This window comes from Drosophila takahashii, chromosome 2R (assembly GCF_030179915.1).
Source record: "Drosophila takahashii strain IR98-3 E-12201 chromosome 2R, DtakHiC1v2, whole genome shotgun sequence".
NCBI classification, from domain to species: Eukaryota; Metazoa; Arthropoda; class Insecta; order Diptera; family Drosophilidae; genus Drosophila; species Drosophila takahashii.
Window position 1 is genome coordinate 24,074,650 of NC_091679.1, and position 22,262 is coordinate 24,096,911.

General features: G+C 40.2%; 1 protein-coding gene across 3 annotated transcripts; it reads left to right on the plus strand.

The window, feature by feature from the left end:
- The first annotated feature begins 3,522 nt into the window (after nucleotides 1-3,522).
- On the plus strand, nucleotides 3,523-21,246 carry LOC108067573 (putative fatty acyl-CoA reductase CG5065). Of its 3 annotated transcripts, none has more exons than XM_017156659.3 (11): nucleotides 3,523-3,791; nucleotides 14,589-15,433; nucleotides 17,593-17,709; nucleotides 17,776-17,880; nucleotides 17,941-18,084; nucleotides 18,168-18,302; nucleotides 18,363-18,483; nucleotides 18,625-18,924; nucleotides 19,037-19,169; nucleotides 19,240-19,497; nucleotides 19,590-21,246. In XM_017156659.3, the coding sequence occupies exons 2-11, from the start codon at nucleotides 15,026-15,028 to the stop codon at nucleotides 19,735-19,737; spliced, it is 1,869 nt and encodes a 622-aa protein (XP_017012148.2). In that variant the 5' UTR covers nucleotides 3,523-3,791; nucleotides 14,589-15,025; the 3' UTR covers nucleotides 19,738-21,246. The 3 variants fall into 3 exon arrangements, with proteins under 3 accessions (XP_017012148.2, XP_017012147.2, XP_070068699.1); XM_017156658.3 differs by lacking the exon at nucleotides 3,523-3,791 and adding an exon at nucleotides 7,947-8,509; XM_070212598.1 differs by lacking the exon at nucleotides 3,523-3,791 and adding an exon at nucleotides 13,888-13,991.
- Nucleotides 21,247-22,262: the final 1,016 nt, after the last annotated feature.

Consider the following 22,262-nt stretch of genomic DNA (forward strand, 5'->3'; position numbering starts at 1 on the left):
GAGTGATGGCCCCTTGATATATCCCATGCAAAAATTCAAATCAGTGGGCGGGGGTCTTACAAAACTGTCAGTTAAATATATTTCATCTCTCCGCAGAGACAAGCTTTCTAAGCTCTTTCCCCTCGGACGGGTTCAATTGCAGTTGACCTAGATGGTAGTACAAAACAAAGAAAATAAAAAGAAATATAGTACTGAAACCAGAGTTGTAGGCTGTAGGCAGAAAAAACAACAACCAAAGCGCCTCTGGTGTGTAAGTACACGGGCAGTAATTAGAGGTGTGTGGGGGTTAGACACTTAGCTTAACCGAAAAGGAAATGTCAAAATTGGCAATAATTTGGATGAAAGAAAAGTAACCACATGTGGTTAAAAACAGGGAAGAAGGGCTGAAAAATTAAAAAATATAGGAAGAGAAAACTGCGGCTAAAAATTAACATCTCATATCGATGGGTCCCATGACTAACAGCAGGGAAAATAGTCGGGACTATTGCAATCAATTAAATTAGCATATTTAAAAGCACAGCGGAAAACTAATTAAAACTAATTGATTGGTTCTCAGACCTACATTCTTAATTTAATATTTATTAAAAAGGATACCTCGATTTATGTGACTGTATGTTAAAAGCAACGACATTAAAATTAGTTTCTTTTAATTTTAGTTTTTATACTTTGAATACTCACAGCTTGCGAAATATAATACATTAAAAAGAGAGATTGGATTTTTTCTTTTAATTTTCTTTCTGTGTACACAAAAATGTCTATTACCTATTGTTAGCTATTTAGAAAACCCCACATGAGATAACTTTGTTTGCCTTGTCCATTATCTCCTAACTCTATCACAACCACAGCCGCAAACAAATCAATCAGGCTCATTAGCAATGCAATTTTCAATCATATCAATCTCAAGTGCCTGCCAACGTGTCTTCAATTTAATTTCCCTACAAAAACTACACCGACTTCGGTAGCAGGAAAACCGCAAAAAAGGCTCTTGTAAGTTAATCGCACTTCCACTTAGTCAGCACTACTCAGCTGCTAGTCTTGACGACTGTCTGTGAATTTTCATTGCTCGCTCACATTTTTTAGTGCCCCGTCATCGCCATTCAGCTGCAGTGGAGCAGGCTACAAAGTGGCGGTGAAGATGGGGGATCTTGAGGAGTTATCAGGTCTTGGGCTTGGTCAAAACCCCTTGGGCCACAAAATCGACGTCACCCAGTGCGCATGAGTAATGAGCTTCGCTTTGGTTTTCATTTCATGTTCGGCTTTTGTCTGTTTGCCGATGTCTCACCTATTTGTTATCGTTTTAAAATCGCTTGTCTCCGGTAATACACTCTTTGAGGAGAGGTTGAAGGGTTACGCTAATATAATTTGGCTTATCCGTGAAGCTTCAAACAGCTTACACAATTTTAATCGCACTTTTGAATGTGGTATCTTGATGAACTCCTTTAACTCATTATAAAGAAAATATTATTATTTTTAATTTAACTTTAATTAAAACTAGCCAACTTAGATAATTTTGTTCAGATATTTTGATTTTTCAAATTGAAAATCATTAAAGCAGATTACAAAATGATGTATATTCAAACAGTTTATTAAAATTACAGAAACTTCCCGAACCCCCAAAAATTAAAACGAATGTAATTTATTTAACCTATAACTACAATCATAAATTTAATTACCGTTTTCTTATATTTTTTCGTGATATATCAATTATTTTCTCCCTTTAAGAGCATTGGGTAATTCCACTCGAATCTCTTCCTATTCATTTGTCTTAATGTATTTTAAAATTGATTAATATGCAGAGTGGCAGAGCAGTCATCACCCCACACCCCTTTATCTATATATCCGACAACTTAAGGCCCCACCGTCCCCATATGACAATGCAGTTTAGGTTTGTTTTTGTCGTCTTTATTTTTTGATTTTCACATTTATGTTGCGGGCACTGCAATCGGCTGTCGACCTTGCTTATTGTCCAAATATTTGGGCCGCCGAAGGTTGTGGATTCAAGATCTCAATTTAATAGAGTAAATTTGTTATCAAGATAAACATAAATAAGGAAAAACTGTAGTTTCGAAATATAGTAAATTAGGAAGTAATAATTTTAATAATATAGTTGATTTGTAATAATGCGGCAATTCGTTTAAAATTAATATTATGTTTTACAGAGTTTATTTGTCTATTGTAAAATATAGTCAGACACCTTGTAAAGTCTCAGAAAAATCTCTTTAAAATTACTATTTTTAATAATTCTGCTTTTTTTTAGTTGGTACATTTCTGATTAAATAAAATAATTACTAGAACAATGCTTAAAAAAAGTCAATGAAGTTTTCAACATTTTCCAATTTAGAGTGTGAAAAATAGTGAGGACATAATTAAAAAGTCTTTGATATTGCTAATAAATATAGAAAAATAATATAATGCAACCGTTTTAATTTCTTGTCATCCATGGTTTAATGTTTTTCTGCAAAACTTTGTTTCGACTTGATATGATTGTTTGTCAAATCTCCACGTCACAGAAACCGTTTGAAAATCAAGTACACGATTTTAAACCAACCGAAGCAAATGTTTCTAAAATAAAAGCCAATTTACACCTACGGTTTTGACGGGTTCGTTTCCAAACTAACCGTCCCCAAATCCATCGCCGGTTTCTGTGACACCCCTGATAATATCCATTTTTGTCCTTACTTTGGATAATGACACATCCTCCTTCGTGTAAAATGGTTTTATCTGTGAATTGTGAGTCATAGAGGCGGTCATTGGCCTTTTTAAATGCTATATTAAGTAAAAAGGGCTAAAGAAATGTATTTTGGTTGTCATCGGACCCTTGGGCATTAATCCATTTTATAACAGGGCCAAATTATTCTGAGCATCATCTTAGATATGCATTATTATACCGTCTGCATTCTTAATTTTACTTATAAATTATTTTCATTTTGCAATATATAACTAGTTATATAGAGTTAAGTTTAAGGGGTAAATAAATATAATTAAAGTGATTTAATTTAAATTTATTTCGAATTGCGCGACAATTTCTGGCCTGCCGTTTAAATAGCCCGCGCAGTGGCTACGCCTCGCTGGCGCCAAAGTGGCAGCACTGCCGGCTATTTGAAATCGCAGCCTTACGTTATGTTATGTTACGTAATATCAGTTATTTTTTAAGTTTTAAAAGTTTCTGGGTTTGCTGCCCACAATCTGATATTTCGTTTGACCAACGCAGGCGCAGGAAAAGCGGAAAGAAGAAGAGGACGAGAAGCAGAAAGGAAGAACTAGACCAAAGTGGATTTCATTCAATAGGAAAAACGGCCAAGGTGGTGGGAAAATCATAGCAATATCAGCCCCCAGAAAGCCAGAGAGCGTGTGAGTTTCCGTTAACTCACCACCGAAAAAAGGGAGAACCACCGTTACACAGGGGGTGGAGAAAGGAGAAAGCGGAGAGAGTGCATGAGTGAGAGCGAGAGCGGCATTAATGGTGAGAATCGCTGGCGGCCCGGTTCGCCAGAAGCTTCTTCTTCCTGCTTCAGTCACTTTTCGCATTTCGAGCCGTGCTGCTCTCTTCTGTCCGTCGAAGGCAACGGTACATTTCCCCCACAAAAAGAAATAAGGCTGTTAAAAATAACAGTAAAAAAGGAAACAAACGCGACGCGAAATGCCTGGTAACGTGTGTGAGTGAGTGTGATGCCAAATAGCAAGCAACTAAAGAAACCCAGAAAATAGGAAAATCCCCAACTCCCGGAAAAATCCAGTTCACCGCCGCAGCATCCGCACACGTTTCTAACCTCACTTTCGATTTGGAGCCGGTACGTACACGCCCTAAAAAGCCAGGGGTCTTTCCCCCAACACCAAAGACCCCTCTATTTCCTTGCTCTTTTATTTTTAGCATATTTTTTTGGCCTAGTTTGAGCATATTTCTCTGTCCTATTTATTTTTTTGCTCGCCATTTATTTTTAGCCCCCCTTCAGCAGCAGCCCCTGTTTATGTGCACCCCCCTTGCTCCCTATAAAAAAATGTATGTCGCTGGGTTTATTATCTCATCCGGAGAATGTGGCTGCTTTTTGGCGTCGACGGTTGTAAAAAATTTAGCAGAAAATCTGACATTTCCGTTTCGCGTTTCCGCCAAAGAGAAGATGAGCTTTACGCGGAAAAGAGAAAGGCAGAGAGCCAGGAGAAAGTCGGGCGAAGAGCGTAGGACCAGTGTTGCTGAGTCCTGGTACGCGAAAAAATAAAATTAGCCTGAAATTGAGCTTAATAAAATAACGAATTTCCCAGAAAATGACTCAATTAAAGTAGGACTCGGTAGACCTAATATCGGACTGATAAACCCATCCGATAAACCCTTATCTTATCTGAAAACGAAAAGTGCTGTTGAGTCAGCTGGTTGGCCATTATATAAGCAGCTAACAACCCCCCGGAAAAGCCGGCAGACGCCCAGGGAAATAGTAGCAGAAAATGGTAGCCAAAGAGCGATTCTCTCTTCTCGCCTTGACACCTTCTCTTCTCTTCCTTTGAGACGAGACTTCTCTATATATCTCTTCCGAAATGAGAGCAGGCGCGTGAAATAATCTTGGGGAGCTTGGGAGGAAAAAATGAAACAGGCATTTTCCAATTGATTTTCAAGGCGGTCGACGCGAGCTCTTCCCAGAAAGTTTCATCAAATATCTCAAAAAAATTTCACAAAATTCAGATAACATTTCCTCTGTTCGCTAAATGTTGAAAATGTTTCCGAAAAAGCGTGAAAAGTGCAGGAAAAGTTCCTTGAGCAGGCTCTGAGGAGTGAGCTGATATTGCATAAAAAAGATGTGTGAGTAGTGGCAGCGCGCCCGGAAAACTTTTAGGAAAATTCAAAGGGGGCGGCGGTGGGAGGTGTTCAGGCCGAAAGTATGCAAGATGAATGGAGCTGCTGACAACCTGGCCGTTAATTGGTCTCATAAATAATTTCGATTTAATGGTCACTTTTCCGACCAGTGTGTTAGTGCGAGTGTGTGAGTGTATTGTTGCACTCGACAGCGAGGCGATAACATTTCAAGTGCATTATGTCATTTTCCCCGTTTTGTTGTCTACCAACCCAGCCCCTTCCCCTCCCCCGGCCTGCCCCACCCCCTTCGACCATGTGTGTGAGTGTTTGCCATTTCACAGCCCAGAAAATGGGAAAATGTAAAGAACGAGGACGAGAAGGAGCAGGTCCTGTCAACAGGGCGCCATCTAATGCCGTAACTTTGTGTAATTAAAAAAAAAATGAAAAAGGCAGTGGGTGACGGGGGTAGGTAGTGGGGTTGTACATATACTACTATTTATGTATATACTAAGCATCCCAAGAGTGACACTTGAGTGACTATGGTGAAAGCCCGTCCAGCTGATAGTGCTGCTATATAAGTAAGGAATATGCTCACCTGAATCTCTGATAAATCACGATAACTTGAGTGGTATTGGTGACGAAATATAAGCTATGGACTTAGAGAACAGTATGATTCTTTTGATGTAGTGGGTAATTAATCATCCTTTATACTAAGTAGTTGTAGTAACGCAAAAATAAATACCACTTTAAATTGATAACATGTTTCACTAAATGTAAATGATTGAAAACCAAAGTAAGAGCTTTTGACCCTTGTCAACCCTTGTCCATATCTTTCGTAAAGTAAAGTTTTTAGGCGTCAACCATGTTTACCATCCATAAAACTTTATATTAATTAAATTTTGCATAAGGCAAACTAGCGGACTATTTTGAATATCTCATTCATTGAGAAAATAAACTTTTGTTTTATCTCTGTCTCTTGCCCTGTCTATAGTTCAGTTTATTATATCGATCTTAAAGCTGGGGTTCTTAAATGAAAAACGCAAGACAAAACATTATCTATCTTCTTCTTTCTTCTTTTTCAAACTTAAATTTAAGTTTAGGTGTGACCATTTTAATATTTATGCTGCCGCAAAGTATGCAGTGACTTTGCAACGTCGTAACCCGAAAAGTATTCCAAAAATAAGAAAACTCAAAAAAAGAGCAAGAAAAGAAATAAATATTACGCTTTTAATTAAAAAACGGCAGCTTCTAGATTTCCCCTTTTCATTTAGGAAATTCAATGCCTTGCCAAACTTTTTGCGTTGGATTGGCTTTTAGTTTTTGCACCGCTAGAAAAAAGAGGAACTATGGGCTGAATTTGGTTAGCCACGCTTGGCTAACTCTTTGATTTTGGGAGTCCGAGTCGTTTCCGCTTTTCGTCGGCTTATTTTTGGGAGGGAACTTGAGCATAGCTCGCAGAATGTGAGAAATAGTGTATGCAAAATCAATTAAAAACTCAAATATTTACTTGCGAAATTAGAGGGATTTTTGGGGGCACGTGGCAGATAAACGAAACACACCCACTGACAACCAATACAAATTGACTAGTACCATGTGTGCCCTTATAATAAAAATATTGCAAGCATAATTGTTTGGCTTAGTCATACTTTACTAATAAATAGTTACTTAAAATATTATTTTCTTATATTTATAATCCAAAACGTAGTATTTGTGGGCCTGACAAAAGGTTTTGATGACGTACATTGGTGATATTTTTCTCACTAAGTGATTCATGGTTGAGTTATTTTTTAAACTACTGTTTGCACGGACTCTCTTAAATTTCAATGACCAAGTAAGCCAAGTTTGCTGTTGATTATGCACTAAAGTGTCAATTGTGAAGTGCGGCTGTCGACTGGTAATTGCTCAAGAAAGTCATAATAAGCCCTTGAATATGTATTTTACATAATGTTAATAAAATTAGAATGTGGTTTAACTCGTTGTGAAAGACAGATGGGAAAAAGAACTTGTTAAATTGCAGTAATTCTAGTCCATGCTCTACCTAATTACCGGCTTTAAATATGGATAAGGTGGCTGAAAATAATTGATACATACAGATATGTACATAAGGTAATTGAAAGGCCATTAATCACTTTAAGATAGCCCATTATGATTATTTCGATCACACATATATTAACTAGTAAAACATTATCTTCCAAATCAGTAATTATTCGTAAATATAAAATAATTACATTTATAGATCTAGATGAATGATTTGCGATTTTTGCATAAGAATAATCTAAGTTTCAATAAATTAAATTATTTCATGTATTACCAATTTTCTAATTATTGTATTAGAGTAGAATCCAATTGAATTAAATTGGATTGAAAAATATACGTTTATTATCATTTCTTCCAGTGCAGTCAATTAGTTCTTTCAGTTAACTGTGGTGAATTAATCACCTCTCCGCCTGCTCGTTTACCCTTTTCCTAACCGCAAGTGTGACTTGCCTTTCAATTAGACACGAAAGTTTTTTTGGTCAATTTGGCTGTTGGTGTTTCTTTTTTTTTAACTGTTACCTGGTGGCAAGTGCAAGATTATGCATGCACACGCACACGAAGGCAGCGGGAGATACCTGATACTGTTGAAGCTTATGTGTGTACTTTGACCTCTTTTGGCTCTGCCGACGTCGCTGCCGGCGACTATGTGAGTGGTCAATGTCAGTGCCTGACCACATATCCAATTTCTTCTCTTTCTCCTCCGGCTTTCCGTTTTCCCCGACTTGTTTTCCACACACACCGTTCTTTTGCGGCTTTTTCAATTAAAGCTTGTTGCACGCTGCCTCCGTCGACGTCGCTGCCGGCGGTGCTCTCTTTTTCCCTCTCTTCTGGGGATCTCATCTCAAATACATATATGAAATCTCAAATCTCGCAACCGAAATCTACGTGTCCGCCGCTCTCTCTTCGCGCTGCTTTCTTTTGTGCGCCTTTCTTGGCAGCGCAGTTTTGGAGCCGACTGCATAAATCTTTCACTTCTTCGAGGGCCAAGTTTAGTTCAGTTTCCAACGGCCGACGAAGCGGACGCTTCGCTAAAGATCACACGATTACAAAACATATATATTCATATATACATACGGTATAAGGCCAAGAAAAGCTGTTAAAAAGTTAAGAAAGCGAGCAAGAACGGTCAACTCTCTCCCGCGGCCGCCTCTCTCTCTAAACGTGCGCTCCCTCTCTCGGTTGCTTGATTTCTTTGCGCCTGCGCAACGGTCATTCTTCGCGTCTTCCCGCTCTTCGCTCTCTCGCGCAAAAGTGAAAATATTTGGAGAAATTTCTTGGGGGCAACCAAAGAAGAAGAAAGAAGAAGAAGCAACAGAAGAAACAGAATTTCGGTCTGGAGTTTTTTAGTGTGTCAGGAGTGGGCACAGGTATCGGTATCATCGAATCTTGCCTTGCCAGTAGTGTCAACAACGAAATAAAGAATTGTCAACGAAAATAGTTTTCCGTTCTGTCGTACTCAGTTTTTTTCTACGCGAACGACCTTTGCAAACCCAAAGCCGCGCAAGTGCCCGAAACCACAACAAACGAATTCGCAAGCCCCCAATGTCAATGACCTAAATTCGGGGTTTCTCGGGAAAACGAAGTGGGAAAAATCAAATCAAGTCAATGCAAATACAAGCTGCTGCTGCAGCATCTTCAGCGTCTTCGATTATAGCCAATAGCATCGGCTATACGTTTATCTAACAAGTAAGTGCAAGCCAGGCTTGGCCCACAAATATTTGAGACGTTTCCTTTTTGGACGGATTATGCAATTCCCTTTTTAGCTAATATTTGACCCACGTCAAGCCGTCCATTCACAGTAGAGCTTCGATAACTTAAAATATAACACATGGCTTTAGTCACATTAAGTTATTTAATTTATGAACTACAGTGGTACTACAGATCTCTTATCAATTTGGCGCCCAACGTTTTATTGAAATTAAAAACCGTAAGGTACAGCTAATATTTACAAAACTCGCAATGAAGGTCTTTTGATAGAATCAGGTGTTTTGCTTCCAGTACTATCAAAATTTAATTTTTATATGCTTGGGTCATTTGGCTGTACCTTATATTATGTTGGAGATGATAGGGATTTAAATTCCAGTCACGTGGGCGTACAATTTATAGAAGTCGGACTGTATTATTATCCAGGTTGTTGCTGCGAGAAAGTTTTAAAAGGCAACAAATATTTTCGAAATTGTTGTTGCTGTGTATTTGTAATATTAATCATTGCATATTTACAAATAAAATTTGCACACAGACGAGACAACGACTAGCGACAACGAAAACGAAAATGAAAACGATAACGACAGCGAAAAGACGATGGAGCATAATAAATAAACATGGATCATGGCCACACACACACTTACCGCCACAAAGATACTACATCTCAGATTGCAAAAAAGAAAAACCGAAAACCCAAAACCGAAAACCGAAAAAAACCAAATAGCCGAAAAACCCTCCAAAAAGCTGTAGTAAAACGAGTGCGGCAGCGGCGGTCGATTGTGTATTTAATTTTTACATTTACAAATATCATTACACCGATTTCTGCTTTTGTGGGGTAAATATCTGTCTCTCGGACTCGGACAATGTGTCATAATTGCGAACCCACATTGACTTGACCCACATTTCTGGCTGGGAGTGGAGTGGAGTGAAATGAAATGAGTGGACGCATGCGCAAATGCATCGGCAGCAAGCGCTGAGCTCAGCCAAAAATTATTGCCACAGTCAATACGGTCTGGCCAGATACACATGGCATATAGTATCGGCTTTTAGTACCGCTAGCGGTATCTGTGGGTTCGAGAAGGCGACATATTTCTATTGATTACGTGCCTGGCCTACCGAAGAGACCCTCGCCTTTGAATTCGAATTTCTTTTTCACTTTCGCAACTCTGGGCTAGATTCATTCTACTTGGCCACGGGGCTAATGGTCCTACTCAAAATGGGTTACGGAGCCATTAAGCCAGCCACTTGGCATTCAGATCGATTGTTTATTGGGCACACACTTTCGCGGCTCTGTGACGTAAAGCTGGGGGCGAGGTTTCTTTAGTAAATAAGGAATCTTTAAATATACGCTTCCTCGAAACGTCTCCATTTCGACGACTTTTGGTGGGCCACAGAAAAAATTATTTCTTTGTGAACTCAGCGACTGCAAATAAAGCCTGGGAATTACCCTCCATACTCTGTCGACCCTTTACTTGTTTACCCGCTATATTTGCTCATAGGTTAGGCATCCTAGCCAGTTCAGGCAGTTCTTGAGATATTAGCATATTGTAATGCGACTATATATACGAAACTTGGGGCTTCAAAAAGTACCCGAGCTCGTTTTTATTTCCCATTAACCTGCATGATTTCTGTTACGATCTAGTTTTAACATCCTCATTTGTTTTTAGAGTCTAGCAACTTAACTGTACTGTCTAGCCTTCTAATTGCACTTTAGATTGCCTACTTAGCTGCCACTTAATTGAAATGCATTTCGAAACCTAAACTTGACCCCGCCAAATCTTAATAAATGTATATGAGTGGACCTTGCTTTACAGTTCACAGTTTTGAAGAAATGGGACTTGTCTTAAGGTCTAGTCTTCCATAAATCTTCATCGTTTAATTGCAAAGTCCAAATTGTTTTTGATTATTCAAATTGGCCGACTGAGACAAATTTTAATTGCAGCCGGACTAAAAGAATGTTTTAATTGAGCCCGTAGACGTTTGGTCTTAGCTCATGTGACCAGCCTAAAAATAAGATAAGCCGTATATTATAATTGTGAATTATTTAATATCTAGCCAGCGCGTGTGGGTGCGAGCGGGACGGAGGCTTAACTCGACTCAGCTGAGCTTTTAAATTGGGTAGCTAATCTGCTGACTACCTCCGAATGGGGCGGCGGAGGAGGTGGAGGAGCCGCCCCCATTATACACAGTTAAATTTAACTTTTATGCTGTAAACTGCGAGATCGCTTTGTTTGTTAATCAAGGCACACGAATTATGGGCAGTGGGAGGGAGACAGATCCGAGATTCATTCTATCCAACCAACCCCCTACAGATTTATTCAATTACACACAAAGCATAGATAGCTTACGATAACCATAAGAGCAGACATAGTCGACGTCGACCACTAGCTACTGGCCACTGCCCACTGACAACCGGACAGTCCACAATTCCAGAGCCTCACTCAAAGGTTCAATAGAATAGAGGGCACAGACCCATTATGCGCACTCACACAAATGGGTCCACATATCCACACATCTGTCCAGCATCCGCCGTAGCTCGAGGTCTACGGGTTTACATAATGAGAGGCCTCCCATTGTTGAAAAGTGAAAATGCATATTTGAACTTTCGTTTGTGGTCAATTCAGTTCGATTCGATGCGGTCCGAGGCGAAAGAAACCAATCCGAAAACGAAACGAGCTACCAAATTGCCAAAACAAACAGGTTGACACCACCAACGGCCAAGGGACTCGAAGACACCTCAGAATCGCACGGTTCGTACGTACGACTATATCTTTGTGGCCATACCATAGTCTATGGTCTGCATGCGGAAGCATTCGACGCGGCCGTAAGTGTATATATATGTCGAAGCCCTGAGTGCTAAAGACTCGTAATCCGAAAGCAACAAGCTCCAAATGAGGAAACAGCAGGGCTCGAAGAGAGGAGACAGTGTAGAAAAGCGCAAAGAAGAAACGCGGTTAAAGACGAGTCTTCGGCCATGGGAGAAAAATAAGACAGTCGATGTGGTCGAAACCAGAAATACCCTTGAGGAAGTTCATATAATCGACGTTGAGATCTTAGATTCTGAAAACGTTGGAGGTAATTAGTAGGAAGTGGTTAATAGACAGGGGCCCTCAAGTGAAATAACACTTATTTTCACACATTATAAGTGAGTGGAATGCTAAATAAGTTGCTAATCCCCAAACGGAATATGTGTTTTTTACGATTTTAATTAGTTATAACCCACGTTGCTGACACCATTCGACTTAAATAAAATCAATATAATTAAATTATTATCGTTGAAATATAGAATTGCTTAGTTACGTTACAGAATTCTTGGACCTTATAAGACACAAATCTTATACCTTGCAGTTTAAACTATTTATATACACTTTGCACATTATTATTCCACTCAGATACGAAACACTTGGGTAAAAATCCACTTAAATATTAAAAACTAATTAATTCCTATCCCCGAATCCTTTGGCATAGTCACCCATCCCTGGGCCGCCCTTAGGGTATATGGTAAATTTGTGAAGCGGTCGCTTCCAAATGTCCGGCAAGCCGATGCTGATGACGATGACGAGGTTGCTGATGATGATAATGCGGCACGATTATAGGAAATGGGTCAGACAATACACGGGCAGGCAAAGACTGGTGTGTAACTACCTTGTCAAGGCAGGTTGAATGTTGAATGTTTACCGTTTAACAGCACACACGCAGATACATTTCGGTCTTCATGTTTGGTTAACACGCTCCGTGGGGCGGTGGGCGGCAGGCGGGGAACGGGGAGGCGGGAGGTGGGCACGGGGCGTGGCTGGGCCAAAGCGATGGTTCGTAGTCGGTTCATTTGCCTCTTGTCGCTGGCGCGCAAATTTTCGTTGCAGTTGGTAAGACACCAGGAAGAAGGCAGAAAGAGAGAATGAGGAGGCGAGAAAAAGTTGATTTTCAAGAAATTTCACTTTAGAATGAAGAGGAACCAGTCAACGAAGCTGGCCAGGTCTCAGCGTCTCGAGGCTTCATTGATAAATTTACAGTTACGTGATGAGGCCGCTCTGATTGCCGCGTCTCAGAGTTGTTTAAACTTTAATTATAGAGCTCTCGGACTGAACTAGTCCAGCGGATATAGCCCTCTGCGGTTTGATAACATCGCCACACCGCTGCACAGCCAAGATGATGCCCGGCCAAAAGACAAACAACCAATGTGCCAATTTCTTAACACATTTCTCGGCCGCATAGAGAAACAGCGAAAGAGCAACGAAATATTTTGCCAAGTCAGCAAAAGAAACCCTCAAATGCAAATTACCAAAAAAAAAAAAATAGTGCGAGCCATCTGTGGCGGTAGATTTTGTACAAACTAAAAAATTGAAAACGAAAGTTTGACCAAAAAAATCAACAACAACAAAAACAAATTTAAATACATGCGAAGGGAAAAAAATATTGCGGAATTTAGATATTTAAAAAAGAAGAAAAAATCCAAAGACCTACAAAAGAGTCGAAAAATAAAAAGTGAAAGTCATGGGCAGCCGTAGTTTGAACCCCCAAAAATTCGTTTTAGAGACGCCACGCTTTAAGCCAACATCATCATCATGATTATCATCTGAGCTTGACGTCACACCCCATAAGTATATCTAACTACCAATCAATCTAGCCAGATAGATACACACTCCCCTATTTCCTGGTTACGATCAATATTTGGTCAACAATAAATTTGAAATTCAATTAGCAAGGCATTCGGCGAATTACATGGCAGATGAGATGGAAATGGGGATGGGGTTGGGGATGCTTTCTGATGCAGAGGGTTCGAAGGTCAGACCCTTCCCAGATAACCAAATAACTAGGGGCTCTGGGGGAAGCGAACTTTGCGGCGAGACAAATACGATTTGTTGTTTATCTGATATTTTTCCTTTTAGCCAGCCCTGTTGTTTCACTTGTTACCAACGCTTGTTGACAAATTCATTAGGGATTTTTTACAACCCTACAGGCAGGAACTACGTCGGTAGAACCGTTTGTTTGGACTGGCTAAGTGTGCGGCTGCCCCCCGCTACGCGAAGGTTAACTATTCCGATTCGGATTGAGAAGTGTTTCCTAGAGACCGCCACCCCATAAAGCTTGATTTAATTCGGGTGTTTACCCAACCTAAAATCTTTCGCCGCTTCATTACTCTCCTTGTGCTGGTGGATCGCATTGTGGGATTGCATAACGCAGGGCTACTTTGGACCTGCGGAGATATTATGACGTGTGAAACACTCTTAAGTGGCACTTGATCATGCGGGTCGCCATATAGCGATGGAATCTCTCGGCTCAGCGCAGCTAAGCGCAGCTCCACTCGGCTCATGTAAAAATCGTTTAATATAGAATGAAGTGTTCCCAGACATATAGTGAGCATTCGCCAACTGTCACTGCTATCGACAGTATCGTCTCCCCGGTTCGTTTCGACGGGTCTTCAGTTCTCGGTTCTTATTTCTCGGTTCTCAGTGGTCGCCTTGTAAGCCGATTTAAGCATTAAGCCGATTTCTAATACTTAGCTCTATTGTGCGTTAAATTCAACTGCGGGCCGTCGGATAACTAAATCCCAGATCCAAGTCGTGTGGAGTGTTGTGTTCCGTACACCCTTCGACGTCATTTGCATATCCTTTTTCGTGATGGCCGATTGCCAAGCTCTTGGACGTCATAGCTTGGATTTGGGTTACCAGTCAGCTGCGGCTCAAAATGATTGCTAATTTTAGCCCGGCCCCAAGGATAAATGACGTTTTGATAGAAAGATAGATGAATATATAAATTGATAGGTGGATGGGTATTGACTAGGACTTTGATTTGGGTATGGTGGGATATTTTGTTGTTCGAAGCTAATTGGGTGATGGACGTAATGGAGAATGAAAAGGGTTAATAAAAGTGAAAAAATTGTGTTTTTCTAGGATAACAATAAATCAATAGAGGATTACAAAACAAAAAAAAAGAAAGCATTTGTGAAAGTGAAAAAACATTTAATATTTAAATTTAATTTATATTAAAAATTTAGTGTTTAATTTTAATTTCTCAAGGAGTCTTTTTTAACTTTTATTTTGTTTTTTTTTCCTTACAGTTCAGCAGCGCACTCAAGCTTGGAAGTTATCGTAAATCGGTCTTGTTCATCCCCCACCCAACCCACAGGATACACCTGCTGAACTCTTTTTGTACAAAACCAACCTAAAGCAACCTCCAGGACACGCGACTCATGGAAACATGGACAGACGCTCAACGGCGACAGAAGGATTTTCAACTAGCTTTTCGAAGGACTTAATTGCATAAATTTATATGAACAATTCAGCAGCTTCCAAATAGGGAAAATCAGAGTAATCACTTCCAAACCAAACGTATATATATTAGAGGGCAAGAAGACCGCCCTTGGCAACTCGAGCGCACACTGCAAATGACAAAGAACTGCTTCCTACTTTAACTTAAGCGCAGGACTCGAACCGCAGGATAATAGCACATAAAACAAAAACAACAAACACAAGCAAGGCAAACAAACAATCGAACATGTCACACGTGGCAGCCAACAAAACGGAAACGGAAGCAGCCCCAAACAGCAGCCTCAAACAGTCCGCAGCCCCCCAGCCCGCAAACAGTCACGATGCCAAGCTGCTCAACGGCACTTTGGCCCGAACCAACGGACTAACCCATGCCGCCAGCGTGGCCACCTCCTCGTCCGGCTACGGTAGTGCGAGTGGGGGTTCCGGCTCGGGCTCCGTCGGAGCCACCTCATCCGCATCCTCATCCTCAGCGGCGGCGGTGGCCTCGACGGCCCTGCCCTTGCCGCCCAGCAGCAACGGCCTCCAGATGCCCTACGAACGGTTCCGGGCGGACGACACCAGCTACGTGCCCATCGGCCAGTTCTACGCGGGACGCAGCGTCTTCATCACAGGCGGCACTGGCTTCATGGGAAAGGTGAGTTCTGCATTTGAAAAATAAGGAAACCCATACTAAAATGTTTGGGAAAAAAGCATCAATTTTAAAAATAATCTCACATTTTTAAATCGTCAGGCTATATAAATTAATTGAATTAAATTCTTATCTTAAGTTAGTAAAAATTCAATCTTGCTGTTCGGGAAACCTTTAAAATTAAGTAGGCGATTTAGAACCGTCCGAATAGCCTGGATGAAAATGGTTCAAACAGACTACAAATTTACCCAAAAATAAATAAAAATCAGAGGCTTGTACCAACGAATAATTAACGAATAATTGACTTAAGTTACACCACAATTCCACAGAATTAATTCTACCTAAATTCTCCAAAAATTGCTATAAATTTCCCTATGTAATTTTACGCAATTCTAAAAGATTGAAAGAACGCAAAAAATGTAAGTTACTGAAATGCACTACAATTTAATTTTATTTAATTTGTTCGTACTTACTCTATACTAGAGATAATTACAAGATTACCTTTTCATGAGTAAAAGTAATCATTTCATTAAAGACGCTTTTCTCTTTAAGGGTAATCAGCATTCTGATTACGAGTGGAAATCGGCAACCTAATACTTTAGTATTAAATTAGATTCATGCGTCAGTATAAATTAATTACTTTTACTTTGAATTTCCCTTAAGATTCATGAAAAATTTGGCATTACGAATTGATAAATGATTTAAATAACCTTGCAAAAGCAATCTGGTTACGTATCACCTAATGCCCACTCATGGCCAATATTATTTGCTAATATATGCACTTACATCCTTGGTCCCAACGACCTCCCTATCCACTATCCATTATCCTTTTTTCCAGCCGAAAAGGTCGCCCCAAATTGCATTGCATACTTTCGTGGGCCTCTGGCCAGCCACTTTCATTCACGTCACGCATACGCCGCGTGTTTATTGGCTTCGAATTGAACTATTGAACCCGCCGGCCTGGCTGGGCTCGATTGAAAACTCGTAGTGTTTCTCAGTCATAAAATATGCACAAATATTTGTGTGCGGCTGATAAACAAAAAGTCGTGGAACGATGGCTCGGTGGGTGGAATCGGTGGCTAGCCACCCTGAATTTTAGATGCACTTTGGGATAGCTGTTTACTGTCGATGTGCGTGAGTGCTTGACTTGGCTTGCTTGCTGTTTTTTAAAGCCGAAATGCTTGAGTTGCGTTGAACTGGCTCCACCAGACGATGTTGACTCATCGTCGCCTGCCATGCAAACGCTTCATAATACGAGTATTGTGACTGCGTCTATGCATTTGCTTTGGCTGGTTCTCCTACTCCGAGTTCCGCTTAATTGTTCCTCAAGTGGTGCAGCGGACTACCCGTTTCCATGCCACAAATACATCCTCCGGCTGTTGTGCCAATTTTTATGCCAGCCATTGTTAAGCATATGCACACAGAGAAAAAATATCAGCAGTATTTATTTTATTTTTAAGCTATTTATTTTTTTTATTTATTCTGATTTTAGGAATATATTTGAAAACATGATATTTCCAGCACATGTTTTTTTGGGAAAAAATGTTATCATATTATGATTGGATTTATAAATCATGTTTTGGATTGGATTAATAAATCCCTATCATATATTTTTTCGGTCTTAAAACATTTTTTTTATTTAACCTTATGAACATTTAATGTCTTCATGCCACAGAGTAATTAGTTTTCCCTGTAAATATTTGGATTTTTTTTTTCTCCCTGTGCATATTGCATGTCGGTGGCTCCTGGCTGCGTCATTATGACATGAAATCGCAGTGGCGCCGCCCAGACTCTGAGCTCACAGTGGTGTTGTGTGTTGTTCATCGATTTTGTGCTCCTGGCACGCCCACCCCCCGCAAAACCACCCACTTAACAGCCCGCAGAGCCCGCCCACTACCCTTTTTTTTGTCTGCTGTGGCCTGTTGTCGCTTAATTCCGGTACAATTCTCACATCGTTTTCGGGGCGTGTCCCAACCCCCACGTCCCACGTACCATTTCCCACTGCCCACATACAAATGAAGTCAAGTCAAGCCAAACCGCAGACACCGCTGAAGTGGGTCAAGTGTGTCCTCGTGGGTGTAACAATAATCGTTTGTTTGGTTAATGGCTATATTCAATGACTGAGTGACTAGTTACATTTCGATTTCTGATGCTCTCTTTTTCAGGTGCTGGTGGAGAAGCTACTGCGCTCATGTCCGGACATAAGGAATATATACCTGCTGATACGACCGAAACGCGGTCAAGAAGTGTCGGCTCGTCTCACGGAACTACTGAATGCGCCAGTGAGTAAAATAATTCGGAGAGGCTGGGGAAAAAGTAGTTTAACCTATTCCTTGAACCTGCTTTAGCTCTTCGAATCACTGCGTCAGGAGAAGCCCAAGGAACTCAGCAAAGTCATACCCATTTCGGGCGATATTACATCGGAGGAACTTGGAATTTCAGAAAAAGATCAGGTGAGCTTTTCGTCAAAACTTTTCAATGGCTGCAGTTTAATGGATGTTTTCCTTTTTTAGAACCTACTGTGTCGCAATGTTTCCGTTGTCTTTCATTCGGCTGCCACTGTGAAATTCGACGAGAAGCTCAAACTGTCTGTCACAATCAATATGCTGGGCACGAAACGTCTCGTCGAGCTCTGCCATCGCATGCTGTCACTGGACGTAAGTCTGGGAGATGGGATATGGGACATGGGACAGGGAAAGCGGATCCGAGGCTATTTCTAAATCAATTAACGCTCTTGCAGGCACTAATCCATGTATCCACTGCCTATTGCAATTGCGATAGAACCGATGTGTCTGAGGTTATCTATGCACCGCCCTATAATCCCGACGATATCATTTCACTAATCAACTGGCTTCCGGAGGATATACTTGATCAGGTGGGTCCTTCATTGGATATTATTTCGTTTTGTTAGCGAATGACCACTTTTATATCTTAGCTGACACCGCGCCTGATCGGCAAGCGCCCCAATACGTACACATTTACAAAAGCCTTAGCGGAGCATATGTTACTTAAGGAGGCTGGTAATCTGCCCGTTGCCATTGTGAGGCCATCGATTGGTGAGTTGAATAGATAGGATATATTACAAAATCAAAATAATACGCTAAAACTGAAAGTTGACATTAACTCGCTTTCAATAAATGTAAAAATTTAAATCAGGATCTCTTCGCCTCTTGTAAATTATTTGCATTTATTCGCAGTGACTGCCAGTCTGAATGAGCCGTTCGCCGGATGGGTGGACAACTTCAATGGGCCAACGGGCCTGGTTTCGGCGCTGGCCAAGGGCATGTTCCGCACGATGATGTGCGAGAAGAACTATGTGGCCGATATGGTACCTGTCGATATTGTGATTAACCTGATGATTGCCGCCGCCTGGCGCACAGCGACCCGCAAGTCCAACAACCTACTCATCTACAATTGTTGCACCGGCCAGCGCAATCCCATCATCTGGTCGGAGTTTGTCAAACACGCCATGACGAGTGTGCGCAAGCATCCCCTGGGTGAGCAGAGAAAATTAAGAATAGCAAATAGAAAATAGCAAATAGAAGAGCCCCCCAAGAAGCTCCTAATGTGACCATCGTAATTAACACGGATATTATTGTATTTTCCCAGAGGGCTGCCTGTGGTATCCGACTGGCGACCTGCGCATGAACCGCCCCATGAACACGCTGAACTGTATAGCCAAACACTTTTTGCCGGCCTACATCCTGGACGGAGTGGCTAGAATCATGGGCAAGAAGCCATTGTGAGTTGGGCCGGCCGCTCCCCCAGAGCTTTCAATTAGTATGCTTATAACGCCGTTGTACCCTTTATAGCGTTGTCAACGTACAAAACAAAATTGCCAAAGCTGTGGAATGCCTCGAGTACTTCGCCACACGCCAATGGCGCTTCAAGGACGACAACGTCCACGCCCTGCTGCACACGCTGAGTCCCAAGGATCGCGAGATCTTCGTCTTCGACGTGCGCCACATCAACTGGGACAAGTACGTGGAGCGCTACGTCCTGGGCTTCAGGGAGTTCCTGTTCAAGCAGCGACCCGAATCGCTGCCGGCCAGCAGAAAGCGCATGCTCAGGTGGGAAATTTTCGGGTTATCTTAAAAATAGCATTTTACAAAAATTAATTATAATTATTAATTTTAATAATAAATTTCGTTTCGATGCCTAGGCTCTACTATCTGCACCAGCTGACCAAACTGGTGGCGGTGCTGCTCACCTGGCGCTTCCTGATGTCGCGCTCGAAGCGCCTGAACGACTTGTGGAGCTCCTTCCTGGAGAACGCGCTCAAGATGGCGCGCTTGATACCCTTTTTGTAATTAAGTGCGGACGACGGCGACCGGTGTGGAAGCTTGGAGACAGCAACTGCGGACATTTGTATATGTGCTGGGATCTGGCAGGATCTGCGATGTTCTTCTTCTTTGCGATTTCTAAATGCTTTAACATGGCGTACATTTTAGAGGTTCTTAGCAAATAGTTATATTCATATTTTTTATATATGTTACAAATGAGTAAACAGCAGAAGCCACAACACATCCAAACAACCACGAAGCAAGGAGCATCGGCTAACTAACAGATTAAAATATTGACATTAACGCAATGGGGTAATTAAATGGCATCCATCACATTTATTCAGGTGCAATGACAGGTCAGGTGTGAGAGGGCAAGAATTTTTTAAGGCCCGGTGTCGGTTGTTGTCTCCACTTATCTCTCTCCTTCTGCGAGATTGTACAATTTTGTGAAATAATTTAAACGCGCAAGGGGAAAGCCCGATGTTGAAGTGAATTCCACCTTTTTGCATAAAGAGTTAGGTATTGGTCGAGTGAATTTATGGTCGGGATTCATCGATAATGAAGCAATTTGCATGAATTAGTACATCCAAAACTATAATACATTTGAAGAGACAAACAAAAGCGATTAATTCAGCAATGATTAGAAAAGAGAATAAATGAAATTAAAAGAAATGGCTTGTTATTGCTTTAAAAATTACATAAACGTAACGTAAACTATGCTAATTAATTAATATTAATTATAAATATTATTACGTAACGAGCGAACATTGCATATAAATAATACGACAACAAAAACCAACATTATTTATAATTGAATGTAGTTTTAACATTTTTACATTTACAATTAAGTTTTCAATTTATATAAAACAAAGCAGAAGGAGCGGAATTATATACGAAAGGAGACAAAATGCAGATATACAAAATTCAATTTATGTATATGTATATGACAAAAAGCGAAAACACAAGCGAAAAACTACAAAAAAATCATAATGATAATAAATTAATGAAAACAAAAATTATATTTATATATAAACATCAGAAACATAATTTCTTAGCATTTGCAGCCTAAAAACTAAATCTAAGCGTAGCCAGAAATGGAGTTTCCGAAAAATAACAAACTATGAATGAAGTTTTTTGAAACAAACGCAATTAGAGAAACATGATTATGAAATTTATATTTAAATGCGATACATTTAAAAAAAAGAAACAAAAAACAAAACAAAAAACCTATACAAACAACACACACACAGAAACCAAGACACATATAGTAAGAACATTCCATCCAGTCAGTAGGAAATCGGGTCATCAACCAACTCTTCCTCCACTTTGGACTTTTGCTTCCCGTCTCGTTTGATCGATATGGGCCAAGTAATATTGGCCGGGTTACGGCCAGGATATAGTTCGTTCTCGGGTTCGTTTTCGTGCAATTATGAAATATCTTATGTTATGCCTAGAATTTATTATGTTTTATTTCTAAATCGATTTGTAAATTGCAGTGCATCAATAAAATACACTTCCAAAATAATAATACAAATATACCAACGCGTTCTTCTTTTTATTTTCCTAAATAAAAACGTTCAATTAGCCTCTAGAAAAAATAAAAACTATCCAATAATAATATTTCGTGACAGTGGCGGGCAACTAAAACTATACCAACCAATTGTAAGCTATATAAAGTTTTAGTTCTTATCGGCCATCGCAAGAAATTGACTTTAGTAATGAAATGAATGAAAATGAATTGATGAAAAACAGGAAATTAATTCAATCTAAAACAGAACTCAATAAAACAAAATTACAAAGAACTTTTCATGGGAAATAGTTTTAATGGCGGAGTTACGTGTGGCCCAAATAAAAACACGTTTAATTTTGTTTTTGTACACATGAATTTCATTTTTATTCGTTTTTTCTCAGTTTCTCAGCTTTTGTCATTTCGCATTTCCAGCGTTTACACGCTACCAACTTTAAAATTGTTCTCCACTCCATAGCGCCAAATATATATGCCATTAAGATATATTTATACTTTTTCATTTTGCTTTGTGACATGTGCTTATGCCTAGATAATTCAAAACTCGTCCTCTCGACTCACAAGGGAGGAAAAGCATGGAAAATGTGGAAATCCGAAGTTGAGGGTAGGTGAGCAGGTAGGTGTGAGGGGAGACACGAGCATGGGTAAGTGTCAGTTATAGGTTTCTTAGCTGGTATTACTCTATAGCTTAGACCGAATCGGAAATTATACTATGTGAGTGGAATTCTCAAGTTCCGGTTCGCATTCTTCGGCCGACATCATTTTTCAGCAAGTTATGACAATATAATCGTTTTACTTTCCTGTGTGGTAGCTTCTCTAAATGGACTTTTTGCTGTTGTTTGGTTTGCTTAGGCTGTATTGTATATTACTTGCCACCAATCCATTACTCAAGCGATCCAGCTTACAAAATGTGGTTCTAGTCTTTGCGTTTCTGTTTCTTGTTTATTATTTATTTTTGGTTTTTCTTTACTTTTTAATTGTAACAAAATAATTTACGATTTTAAATGAAAACCATTAATTTTGTTTT